The sequence below is a fragment of the Perognathus longimembris genome, chromosome 14, assembly GCF_023159225.1.
Source record: "Perognathus longimembris pacificus isolate PPM17 chromosome 14, ASM2315922v1, whole genome shotgun sequence".
Classification (NCBI taxonomy): Eukaryota; Metazoa; Chordata; class Mammalia; order Rodentia; family Heteromyidae; genus Perognathus; species Perognathus longimembris.
In genome coordinates this window covers 890,877-902,927 of record NC_063174.1, presented here as the reverse complement: position 1 = coordinate 902,927, position 12,051 = coordinate 890,877, and the positions used below count along the sequence as shown (strand labels likewise).

At 64.1% G+C, this 12,051-nt stretch overlaps 1 protein-coding gene across 1 annotated transcript; it reads left to right on the top strand.

Annotated features, from left to right (window-relative positions):
* The first annotated feature begins 374 nt into the window (after nucleotides 1-374).
* Nucleotides 375-10,999, top strand: Ajuba (ajuba LIM protein). The gene is made up of 8 exons (XM_048362742.1): nucleotides 375-1,518; nucleotides 3,817-3,918; nucleotides 5,483-5,550; nucleotides 5,660-5,722; nucleotides 7,733-7,863; nucleotides 7,942-7,993; nucleotides 8,871-8,939; nucleotides 9,764-10,999. Exons 1-8 carry the CDS (start codon nucleotides 501-503, stop codon nucleotides 9,887-9,889), a joined length of 1,629 nt encoding a protein of 542 aa, XP_048218699.1. The 5' UTR covers nucleotides 375-500; the 3' UTR covers nucleotides 9,890-10,999.
* Nucleotides 11,000-12,051: the final 1,052 nt, after the last annotated feature.

Genomic DNA, 12,051 nt, shown 5'->3' with positions numbered 1-12,051 from the left:
TTCCAGCTGCCGACAAAGAGTCCCGCGCCCGGGCCGCGCCGTCGCGGGGCGCCCGCCCCCTCCCCCCCCCCGGGACAGGTGGCCGCGTCCCCCCCCCCGCCCCGCCCCGCCCCGCCCCGCCGGGCACCGGGGATCCCTGCGCGCACGCCGGCCCCGCGCGCCGCGCCGCGCCCCGCCCTCCCGGGAAAGTAGATCCGGCCGGGCAGACAAAAGTTGGCGAGCGAAGTTCGGGGCGTGCGGAGTGCGGGCGCCGGGGGCGGGGGCCGGCTCGGGCGTGCGCGGGGCGGCGGCGGCGGCGGCGGCGGAGCGCGAGCGCGGAGAGGCACCGACGGCCCCGGCCGCCCCGACAGCCGCGGCCCCGGGCCCGGGCCGGCCCCCCCGATGCGCGCGGGGACGACGCGGCGCCTCCCGCCGGGGGATGCTGCGGGGCTGCGGGCGCCGGGCACCCGGGCCGTGCGCTGAAGCCCCGGCGCCGGGCCCGTCCCCCCGGGCGCGGGCCCATGGAGCGGCTCGGGGAGAAGGCCAGCCGCCTGCTGGAGAAGCTGCGGCTCTCGGACTCCGGCAGCGCCAAGTTCGGCCGCCGGAAGGGCGAAGCGAGCCGGTCCGGCTCTGAGGGCGGCGCGGGGCCGGGCAAGGGGCGCCTCGGCGGGCCGGGGGCGCCCCGGAAGCCGGGGGCCGCCGGGGCCGAGCCGCCCGAGCCGGCGCCCCCCGGGGAGCCGGGCCCGCCGGACGCGGAGCGGAACCCGCGCGGCTCGCTCGAGGCGCCGCGCTACGAGGGCGCCTTCCCCGGGGGCGCGCTGCCCGGCCGGGCCCCGCCGCCCGCCCAGCCGCCGCCGCCGCCCGACTTCCGGCCCGGGTGCGAGGGCCCGGGCCCGGCCCTGAGCCCCCGCTCCAGCTTCGCCAGCAGCTCGGCCAGCGACGCCAGCAAGCCGTCCAGCCCCCGCGGCAGCCTGCTGCTGGACGGGGCGGGCGCGGGCGGCAGCCGGCCCTGCAGCAACCGCACCAGCGGCATCAGCATGGGCTACGACCAGCGCCACGGGAGCCCGCTGCCCGCCGCCGGCCCCGGCCTGCTCGGCCCGCCCGCCGCCGGGGCCCCGGGGGGCTGCGCCCCCGGGGGCGGCGCGTCCGCCTACCCCGAGCTCCGCGCCGCCCTGGACCGGCTGTGCGCGCACCGGCCCGCGGGCTTCGGCTGCCAGGAGAGCCGCCACTCGTACCCCCCGGCCCTGGGCAGCCCGGGGGCCCTGGCCGGGGCCGCGGCGGGCGCGGCGGGGCCGCTGGAGCGGCGCGGGGCGCAGCCCGGGCGGCACTCGGTGACCGGCTACGCCGACTGCGCCGCGGGCGCCCGCTACCAGGACGAGCTCTCGGCCCTGCTGCGCCTGGCGGGGGGCGCGGGCGGGCGGGAGGCCGGCGCCCGCGGGGAGCCGCCGGGCCCGGAGCCGTCGGGGCCCGAGGAGCCTTTCCTCCCGGACGCCTCCCGCGCCCGCCTGCGGGAGCCGGAGCCCCGCGAGGACTACTTCGGTGAGTGCGTGAGTGAGAGGCCGGCCCGGGGCGAGGGGCGGCCGGGAAGGGTCCGGGGGTTGGGGGGGGGTGGCGACCGGGACGCGCCCCCGAGCGCCGCGGCGGCCCGGGGCGGCCGGGGCCCCGGCGCGTCGCCCCCACCGGGCTGCCGTCGGCGGCGGCGGTGCCCGGCGGCCGCGGCGCGCCTCGCTCCCGCCCCCCGCAGGAATCCCGGGAATGCGCGGTGGGGGCGGGGCGGGCGGCCGCGTGCGTGCCGACTCCTGCCCGGGCTCCAGGTGCCCGCGGGGGGGGGGGGGGAGCCCGGGCCGCCGCGGGGACGCCCGCCCGCCCCGCCCCAGCCCCGCTGGCGAGTGCGCCCCGGTCCCCGCACCTGCGGGTGCAGAGCCACCCCGGCCGTCCCTCCCGCCGCCCGGCGTCCTGGGAGCGTGGGTTTGCGGGCGGAGGGGCCCCGCGCCCGCCGCGGGCTTCACTTCACCCGGAGCCGGGGCCGGGGCCGGGGCCGCCCTCCGGGGCGTGCGCGAAGGGCCGGGCCGGCCGGGGAGGAGCCCCGAGGCCGCGAGCGGGGCTGCTTCCCTCAGCCCCGTTCCCCTCTCCCCTCCGGAGCCGGCGGGGCTGAGTCACTTTGATCGAGGGAAACAGTTCCCCTTTGAAGCCCCGCGGGAGGCGCTGGGAAGGAAGTCTCCTTGGCTAAGACAGTGGCCGGGAGCGCAGAGCCCAGGGGTGGACGGGCTGGCGAGGAGGGGAGGCGGGCCTGCCCGAGCCCAGGTGTGGATGGAGAGGAGGGGAGGCGGGCCTGCCCGAGCCCAGGGGTGCATGGGCTGGAGAGGAGGGGAGGCGGGCCTGCCCGAGCCCAGGGGTGCAATGGGCTGACGAGGAGGGAAGGCGGGCCTGCCCGAGCAGCCTCCTCTCGTCTACCATGGTGGCCAAGGCTTCCCAAGGAACAGCCCTGATCAGACTCCTGGCGTGGCGCTCCTGGGCACATCCGTCCCTTGTGGCCAGCCACCCTTCCCAATTCACAGGCGGAGGGGCCGCTTAACCCCAGGCTACACAGCCCCGGAGGCTGCAGGGGCCCCAGTCCTAACCCCACCGCAGCCCGGTGCTGCTGCCCCTGGTGGGGGCCCTCTTCCTTGGCTTCAGCCTTGCTCAGCCGCCCCCGGGTGGGAGCGGAACAGGGGAACAGGCCCGGGCCCATCGGCGGCTGCAGCTGCCGCCCCAGCTCCCAAGCCCCCGGGCAGGGACCGGGATGGGCCCCAACAGGCAGGGAGTGCGGCCCAGCGCAGACTCGCTGGGATCTGCTCCCCAGAGACAGGCCCAAGCCCTCACTCATGGGCCTGGAATTGGGGAGTGGAGGGAAGGAAGAACACACCCAGGAAAGGCTGGTGCCAGAGCCAGGTGTGTGCCGTGGGTTGAGGGGGGTGCTGGGAGAGGCCCCTGGGCTGGGGTCTCCTGTGGTAGGTGGCAGGGAGACATTCGAGGGCCTCCCACCCTGCTCCTGTCCTTAGGAACACAGCCACAGCAGCCCCCCTCTGGGGGCCCTCCGCTGAACCCCATCTTTCCCTTAGTCCTTGGAAGCCTCCAGCGGAAACCATTCCATTCCTGAAGAGCAGCTGAAGCCCAGACGGGCCTTATCCACGCCTGGTTTTCTATACCATTTGAACCAGGCCTTCAACCTTGCTTTTTTGCTTTATCTTGGAGATAGACTTTTCTGCTCAAAGTTGGCCTCCAACCATAATCCTTCCAGTCTTGGCCTCCTGAGTAGTTAGGATTCTAGGCATGAGCCACCTGCTCCACTACTAGAAAGTTTATTTATTTATTTTTTTTTGTAAGCGGGCCATGTGTCAATACCCCAACCATTTGTCCCACGTTTGCCTGTTTTTTCCTCAACAGAAACCGGCGTGTTTGACTCTCCCCGACCCCCCACCCCCCCCAGTACTTGATACTGTGCTAGGCACAATATAGATGCTCAGAAAGAACCTTTTAGGTGCTGGTGGTGCTCATTCCTCGAATCCCAATCTGAGCAATGAGGTTTGAAGCCAGTCCCAGCAGAAAGGCAGAAGTGGAGCTCCAGCTCAAGCAGAGCCCCAGCTCTGAGCAAAAAAGCCAAGCGAGAGAGTCTGGTCATAGATACACACACAAAGCATCTAACCAAGGAAACGAGAAAAGATCTGCCCGCCTCCCATCTCTGCGACCTCCTCCTCTCAGGAAGGAACACAAGAAAGCCAGACCTGGTGGGGGGGGGGGACACCCCGGATCTGAGCTGGGGAAGGGAGTGTAACGCTGACTTCTTCTCTCCCTCAGGCACCTGTATCAAGTGCAACAAAGGCATCTATGGGCAGAGCAATGCCTGCCAGGCCCTGGACAGCCTCTACCACACCCAGTGCTTTGTTTGCTGCTCGTGTGGTGAGTGCAGCCCTCTAGGCCCCCCCCCCCCCCCCACACACACACACACTCGAGCTGCCAGCTCCCCAGGAGACTTGGTATCTCTCCATTTGCTGAGGAGCGCCCGGTGGTCCGGCCAGGGGCTACTGCCTGCTGTCTGGAGTCCTCTCCCGCTGCAGTCTAGCCTCCTTCCTCTCCTAGGAGCCCCCTCTTTCTCGGGCCTCCCCGGTGGGGTTTTGGTCCTGGGCAGCCAAAGTTGCCTGGGGCGACGGTGAAAGGCTGGAATGTGGGCAGGGCCGGGTGTGGGCTGGGGGAGTCGGGGGCTGGGGGAGGTGAGGGGGGGTGTTCTCCGGGCTGGTCAGAGTTCAGCCACCTCACTGGAGTGCAGGCCACCGGGGCCATGCCAAGCCGATGACCTCACACTCCAGGAATGCCTGCTCTGCTGCTAGCTCCCGGGGGTGCCCCCCCCCAGCCCTCCCACTTTCCCTGCCGCTGCTTACCCTGCCTGGTTCATCTGCTAGCCCTGTCACCTCCTACCGGCCTGCCTGACGCCAGCTGGCCCTCCCTGGGTCCTCTCCCTTCCCCTGCTCTCTCCTGCTCTCTCTTTTTTGGTGTCTCTCACTATATAGCCAAAGCTGACCTTGAATTCACCGTTCTCCTGCCTCCCTAGTGCTGGAATTACAGGTGTGCTCTGCCGTACCTCATCTCTGACCATCAGACACCGTAGAGTGGTTTCCTGAGTGTTAGTCTGAAGGAGAGCGATCCTGCTTTGTCTGCTTGGGAAAAAAATTCCTGGCTCCTCTCACCCAGAAAACTCTAGGTCCCTCCACACTTGGAGTGTACCCCGCTACAGACAGCAGTGCATCGCCCCCTAACTAAACACTCGCAAGCTGAGCCAAGGTGGCTCACACCTGGAATCCTAGCTACTCAAAAGACAGATAGGAGAAGACTCGGCACCCAGTACTGGCACAAAAATAAATCCGTACATAAGCAAATGCTTCCCCCAGCAGTGACTCCAGTGCGGTCTGACTCCCGTAGAGTGTCTCTAGGAAGAAGCAGGTTGGGACTGTGCAGCGGGAGCGGTCCAGGCAGAGCCTGCGACCTGGGACAGTGTGGGTCTCCCTGCCCTTGGCTTAGCACCTCACTCGGTTCTCACCAGCAGGCTGGCCTACAGGTGTGAGGGAGGCGCTGATTGGGGGCAGGGAGTGTCGGCGGGGCGGGGGGGGGGGGCTGACTACCTGGTGTGAGGCCAGAGCAAGTTGAAACTGCATCAGATGGGGGGGTGCGCGCGCGTGTGCATGCGTGCACGTACATAGGCAGGAGCCAGCGCTGTCCTTTCTTCAGCCTTTCTCAACTCAAGGCAGGCACCCCACTGCGTGAGCCCCACCTCCACTCCCAGCTTTTTGGGGGGTCTCCTGGAGTTTCCTGTCCGGGCTGGCGACAGGATTCCGGTTGTGAGCCACTGGTGCCTGGTGGGGGAGGGAGGACAGAGCAGTTGGAAGGGAAAGAGCGGGAGTCTGGGGTTCCGAGAGCGGATCCTCCCGGAGGAGCCCGGGTGGACCTCAGGCCCCTCTCCTGCCTCTAGGGAGGACTCTGCGCTGCAAGGCGTTCTACAGCGTCAACGGCTCCGTGTACTGTGAGGAAGACTATCTGGTGAGTGGGGAGGGAGGGTGGAGGGACCCTCCCACCTGCTGCCCCCCCCAGTCCACGTGGGTGTCTTCCCAGTGTTCTCAGCTGACAACGTCCTCCCCGTGCACCTCAGTTTTCAGGGTTCCAGGAGGCAGCTGAGAAATGCTGTGTCTGCGGTCACTTGATTTTGGAGAAGGTGAGGAGAGGGGGACAGGAGCTGCGGGCCTCAGGGCGGGGGGGACGGGAGCTGCGGGCCTCAGGGCGGGGGGGACAGGAGCTGCGGGCCTCAGGGCCGAGGGGGGACAGGAGCTGCGGGCCTCAGGGAGGGGGGACAGGAGCTGTGGGCCTCAGGGCCGAGGGGGGACAGGAGCTGCGGGCCTCAGGGCCGAGGGGGGACAGGAGCTGCGGGCCTCAGGGCCGAGGGGGGACAGGAGCTGCGGGCCTCAGGGCCGAGGGGGGACAGGAGCTGCGGGCCTCAGGGAGGGGGGGACAGGAGCTGCGGGCCTCAGGGCCGAGGGGGGACAGGAGCTGCGGGCCTCAGGGCCGAGGGGGGACAGGAGCTGCGGGCCTCAGGGAGGGGGGGACAGGAGCTGCGGGCCTCAGGGAGGGGGGGACAGGAGCTGCGGGCCTCAGGGAGGGGGGGACAGGAGCTGCGGGCCTCAGGGGGGGGGGACAGGAGCTGCGGGCCTCAGGGCCGAGGGGGGACAGGAGCTGCGGGCCTCAGGGCCGAGGGGGGACAGGAGCTGCTGCGGGCCTCAGGGCCGAGGGGGGACAGGAGCTGCGGGCCTCAGGGCCGAGGGGGGACAGGAGCTGCGGGCCTCAGGGCCGAGGGGGGACAGGAGCTGCGGGCCTCAGGGCCGAGGGGGGACAGGAGCTGCTGCGGGCCTTAGTGGGGGGGATGGGAGCTGCGGGCATCAGGGCCGAGGGGGACGGGAACTGCGGGCATCAGGGCGGGGGGGACGGGAGCTGCGGGCATCAGGGCGGGAGGGGGGGGGGGGGGGACGGGAGCTGCTGCGGGCCTCAGGGCCGAGACCCGGGCTTAGATGGGTGCCGAGGAAGGCCTGAAGGAAGCCTTTCCCCAGATGAATCACCTTCTGGACGTTTTCCCCCTGGAGCGAGTGTTCCCGGCCTCCCTCTGTGGGCACGGGCAGCCCTCCCCTCGGCCCCCGAGTCTCTGCCCCTGGTTGAGACCGCTCGGAGCTGTTTTCCTTCTTCCTTTCGCTTAGCATGGGTGGGGTCGTGGTCTCGGCCTGGCAGCTCAGCCAGCGGATCACCTGAGGCGGTCTAACTCTACCATCTCGGCCTTGGTTGCTTTTTTAATTTTACTTTACACTTTTTAAATCTAGTGTGTGTTCTGTATGGGGCTTGAACGTAGAAGCTAGGTGCTCCGTCTGCCTCTTAGTTTTCGTGCTCCAGTAGAGTCATGGCTCCACTTCTGTGAGCACTGATTTTCTCTTTCCTCCTGAACTATCTTACTGAGTCCAGGCTGCTCTGGAAGTCTTGATCCTCCTGCCTCGGCCTCCAGAGTCCTGCGATTACAGGCGTGTGTCACCAGCCTGGCTGGCATGATTTTTATTTTCTACCCCTGGAGCTTGGACTCAGGGCCTGAGCACTGTCCCTGGCTTCTTTGTGCTCAAGGCTAGCACTCTGCCTCTTGAGCCACAGCGCCACTTTGGCTTTTTCTGTGTATGTGGTGTTGAGGAATCGTGCCCAGGGCTTCGTGCATGCTAGGCAAGCTCTCTACCGCTAAGCCACATCCCCAGCCCCTAGCACTGACCCCTCAATGATCTTTTATTTTTATAGGCCAAAAATTGATCTTCATATTGTAGCCAGGGTTGAAATTGAAGACCTTTCCCAGGGTTTCTGCCTTTATTCTATGACTTCTTGGGGGTGAGGTTAATCAGATGCTGGGGCTCACGTCTAGCTACTCAGGAGTCAGATCTGAGGGTTTCATCATGAAGCCGCCTGCAGGAAAGTCAAGCAAAAAGCCAGAAGGCGGGGAATGGCGCAGGTGGTAGGGAGCCAGCCTTGAGTGAGAAAAGCCAAGCAAGCTCTGGAGGTGCTGAGTTCAAGGCCCAGTGCCGGCAGACTCCTGTAGCCTCCGATTACACAGCGTTCCTCCGGGAGGACCCGGTGGGTGGAAGAGATGGGTGGGAGCCCTGGGGGGGGGAGACTGACGCCCCTCCCCTCCCGCTCCGGAAGCCAGATCTTGCAGGCCATGGGCAAGTCCTATCACCCAGGCTGCTTCCGATGCATTGTTTGCAACAAGTGCCTGGACGGTGTTCCCTTCACCGTGGATTTCTCCAACCAGGTCTACTGCGTCACTGACTACCACAAGTGAGTCAAAGCCGGGGGGGGGGGGCGGGGGGGCGGGGGCTCCCCACCCTCGGCTCACACCACTGCCTTCTCTTTTAGAAATTATGCCCCTAAGTGTGCAGCCTGCGGCCAGCCCATCCTCCCCTCTGAGGTCAGTGGGGGGGCCCCTCTGCAGAGCATCTCTGGGGAGGGGGGACGGGCGGCCCGCCCCCCCGGGGCAGTGGCCCTGCAGCCGAGGAATGCGCTGTGCGCGAGGGTTCCCGTGTGACTCTGCTCCCGGGGTCACTGCCCCGACCCCGACATCCGGGCCTGGACGTGTCTGATAGCCTGGCGGGCCCAGCTCCTTCCCGGCTGGCTGTCCTGCGTCGCAGGAGGAAGCTTTCTTTGATCCTAGGTGTAGGGGCCGGAAAAGGGTGGAAGGAAAAAAATCCTCAGGGCGTAGGGCACGCTCAGAAATTATTTAAGCCCCACGAGTGAAGGGTGTTAGGAACCAGACCTTTGGGGTCCCCGTCTCGCCAGCCTTGTGGACTCGTGTTTATACCCCGGTGTGTTTCCTTCCCGGGCGTGGGAGGTTGGGGAGGAGGGGAGCCCTGTAGCGCTCTCCCTGGGGCTAGTGCAGGAAGGGGAAGGGAGATGTCCACTAGGATTTACTGAAGCATCTCCAGAGGCTGGGAATGTGTCTTAGCGGTACAGTGCTGGCCTCACATACATGAAGCCCTGAGTTCGATTCCCCAGCACCACATACACAGAAAAGGCCAGAAATGGCGCTGTGGCTCAAGTGGCAGAGTGCTAGCCTTGAGCACAAAGAAGCCAGGGACAGTGCTCAGGCCCTGAGTCCAAGGCCCAGGACGGGGGCGGCGGGGGGGGGGAAGCATCTCCAAACTACCAGTGATTATATCTGATCGCAAAGGGGCCCTGGGGCTGTTGTGTGAGCTTCTGGTTGGGGCCAGAGGGAGTTGGGGGCGCCACGCGGCTCTCTGTCATTCCCAGGCGTGTGTACGCCATTCCCATGTGTGCACACATTTCAGGGCTGTGAGGACATCGTGCGGGTGATATCCATGGACCGGGATTATCACTTTGAGTGCTATCACTGTGAGGTGAGTGACGGGGTTCGAGGCTGCTGGAGGAGATGGAGAATGGGGAGGTCTCTGCACCTATGGGAAGCGGGAGGACCAGGAAACTAGCATCTTCCAGTCTCTCCTCTTCCAGCCAGGACCTCTAATCTTAGGTGTTGAGCCATTGCTGAGCCTGATCGCTCCAGAGGGAACCTCCTCAGCCAATCAGAAGGCTGTGCGTGGGGCTGGGAATGTGGCCTAGTGGTAAAGTGCTCGCCTCGCGTACTTCATGAAGCCCTGGGTTCCATTCCTCAGCACCACAGACACAGAAAAAGCCGGAAGTGGCACTGTGGCTCAAGTGGTAGAGTGCTAGCCTTGAGCAGAAAGAAGCCAGGGACAGTGCTCAGGCCCTGAGTTCAAGCCCCTTGACCACCACCACCAACAAAAGGCCAGGGATTTCTTGTTAGGGCTGGACCTAGGGCCTTGTCTTACTATTTCTGTAGTAGCAGCGACACCTGGTGTCCAGATGGGGTATTTTCTTGTTTCTCTGCTGTCTGTCATTTCCACTCCCACCCAGGCCCTAGCAACCTTTTTTATTTATTTATTTATTTATTTATTTATTTATTGGCCGGTCCTGGGCCTTGGACTCAGGGCCTGAGCACTATCCCTGGCTTCTTTGTGCTCAAGGCTAGCACTCTGCCACTCGAGCCCCAGCGCCACTTCTGGCCTTTTCTCTGTATGTGGTGCTGGGGAACCGAACCCAGGGCTTCCTGCGTGCAAGGCGAGCCCTCTAGCGCCGAGCCAGGCGCCCAGCCCCTGGCAGCCCTTTCCCGAGTGTGGGAGTCACCGGACGCCTCCTTGCCTAGGACTGCCGGATGCAGCTCAGCGGCGAGGAGGGCTGCTGCTGCTTCCCTTTGGACGGGCACTTGCTCTGCCACGCGTGTCACCTGCAGCGGCTCAGTGCGCGACAGCCGGCTGCCAACTACGTCTGAGCCGCGCTCACGGCTGCCATGCTCACCGCCGAGGACGGAGGCCCGCCCGCGGCGCGGGGCGTGCGCCCTGCCGTCCAGCGGCGTCCTTTGGGGAGGCCCGGGGGCCGAAACCCAAAGATCCTGACATTCCACAGGGACCGGAGAGACCCGGGACCGAGGCTCCGGCGCGCGCGCTGGCTCCCGCGCTTTCTAAGCGTCTGGTCTTTATCTGCAGCGGGTGCTCGTGCGTCAGTCGGGCAGTGATCTGGCTCGCGCCACAGAAGAGGACGTGGTGGAAGCGCCCACGTCCTGTTGTCCCCCACGCCCGGTGTCACGTGTGAACTCAGCTAGGCGTTCACCAGTGTCCTGTTTCTATCTGAAAACCCTCGACTTGAGAAACGAGTCGTCCCTTAGCCTTGTAAGAGCGGCCCGGCCCTGGCGAGGCCTGTGTCTCAGGGAGGCCTCCTGCTGCTCTGCTCAGCGCTGGGGGTCACGGGGGGGGGGGGTGTCTCGGGGCGTAGAGCTCGGTGCCTGGGATGTCTAGGGAGCTGCAAGCTAGCCTTATTCCCTGCTGTAGGTGCGCTGAGCCCTACGGCCCGATACAGGTGTCCGTGGTACATCCGTGTGCGTGTGCACACTCACGCCTGCCTTCTCAGGTCAGTCTTGCACTCGGCTCCCTGCTTCCGGGGCGCGCAGCGTTGCCCCCGCCACGGCCCCAGGACACCGGCTGAACCGGCCCCACGCGGGACGCCTCGCACGCAGCAGCTCCCGGAAACCTGTGTGCTTACGAGGTTTAGCGCTCTAAATGACCAATTTGCCAAAAGCTTCCTTCTCTTTGGGGGGTATTTTTATATCCACTTGGGCATTCTGTTCTCTGTTTTAAGGATTTTTATCTACATATCCAAGAGTACCTCCAAGTGAGTTTCTGGCACCATAAATTTATCAAATTTGCAGCACTTTGTAAATGAGATTGTTTCCTTCCTTCATGGGTGTCTTTCTTATGTCATCTACTTTTAAAACACTTTTTTAAAGGAGTTTTAAGTTTCTAGCAATAAATATCGTTGGTACAAACGTTTTGTGTGTCTTATGTTTTGGGCTTTGTGGGCATCTTTTGGTGGCACTGGGGTTTGATTCAAGGTGCCTCGCCTGCTAGGCGGGGGCTCCTATCATCTGAGCCCCTTGCAGTGCTACGTTTTTCGTATGTTGAGAGAGGGCCTTGTTTTTCTGTAGGCTAGCTTGGGCTACGGCCCTTCCTCACTGGGGCTCCTCACATGGCTGGGGTAACGGATGCCCACCATCATGCCCAGCTTGTTTCTGTTGATCAGATCTAACTTCGCTGGGGTTGGCCTGCAATCGCTAGGACTAAAGACATGAGCTACCACATCTGGACGGTTTTTCTCTTTTGCGTATGTGTGCATGCTCACGCATGCTGTTCCTGGGGCTTGAACTTGGGACCTAGTGCTATTCCTAAGTTTGTGTGCTCACGGCTAACACAAATATTTTGAGCCATACTCTGGCTTTTTGCTAGGTAACAGGAGAGAAGAGTCTCGAGAGTTGTCCTGCTGGGGCTGCTGTGGACTATGATCAGATCTCAGCCTCCTGAGTAGCTCGGATCACAGGCACACGCCACTGGCACTTAGCATGCTTTGTAATGGAGTAATGACCTTGATGCTTTAGTCTGGTATATAATACATTCATATTGTAAAGATAACCACTGTATCATAAACAAGTGCACAGGCACGAGGGTGTACTCAGTTGACTAGCAACAAAAAGCTACACATATAACAGCAACAATAAGTAAGGGTGAATCTGCTAAACCTTTTGAAATGCTGGAGGTGTTTAAGAAAACTGGCTCTAGGGCTGGGGATATGGCCTCGTGGCAAGAGTGCTTGCCTCCTATACTTGAAGCCCTGGGTTCAATTCCTCAGCACCACATAGATAGAAAATGGCCAGAAGTGGCGCTGTGGCTCAAGTTGGCAGAGTGCTAGCCTTGAGCAAGAAGAAGCCAGGGACAGTGCTCAGGCCCTGAGTCCAAGGCCCAGGACTGGCAAAAGAAAAAGAAAACTGGCTCTAAGCTGGGCAGCAGTAGCTCAAGCCTGTAATCCTAGCTACTGAGGAGGCTGAGATCTGAGGACCAAGGTTTGAAGCCAGTCTGGGAAGGAAAGTCTTTCCAACTTTTATCT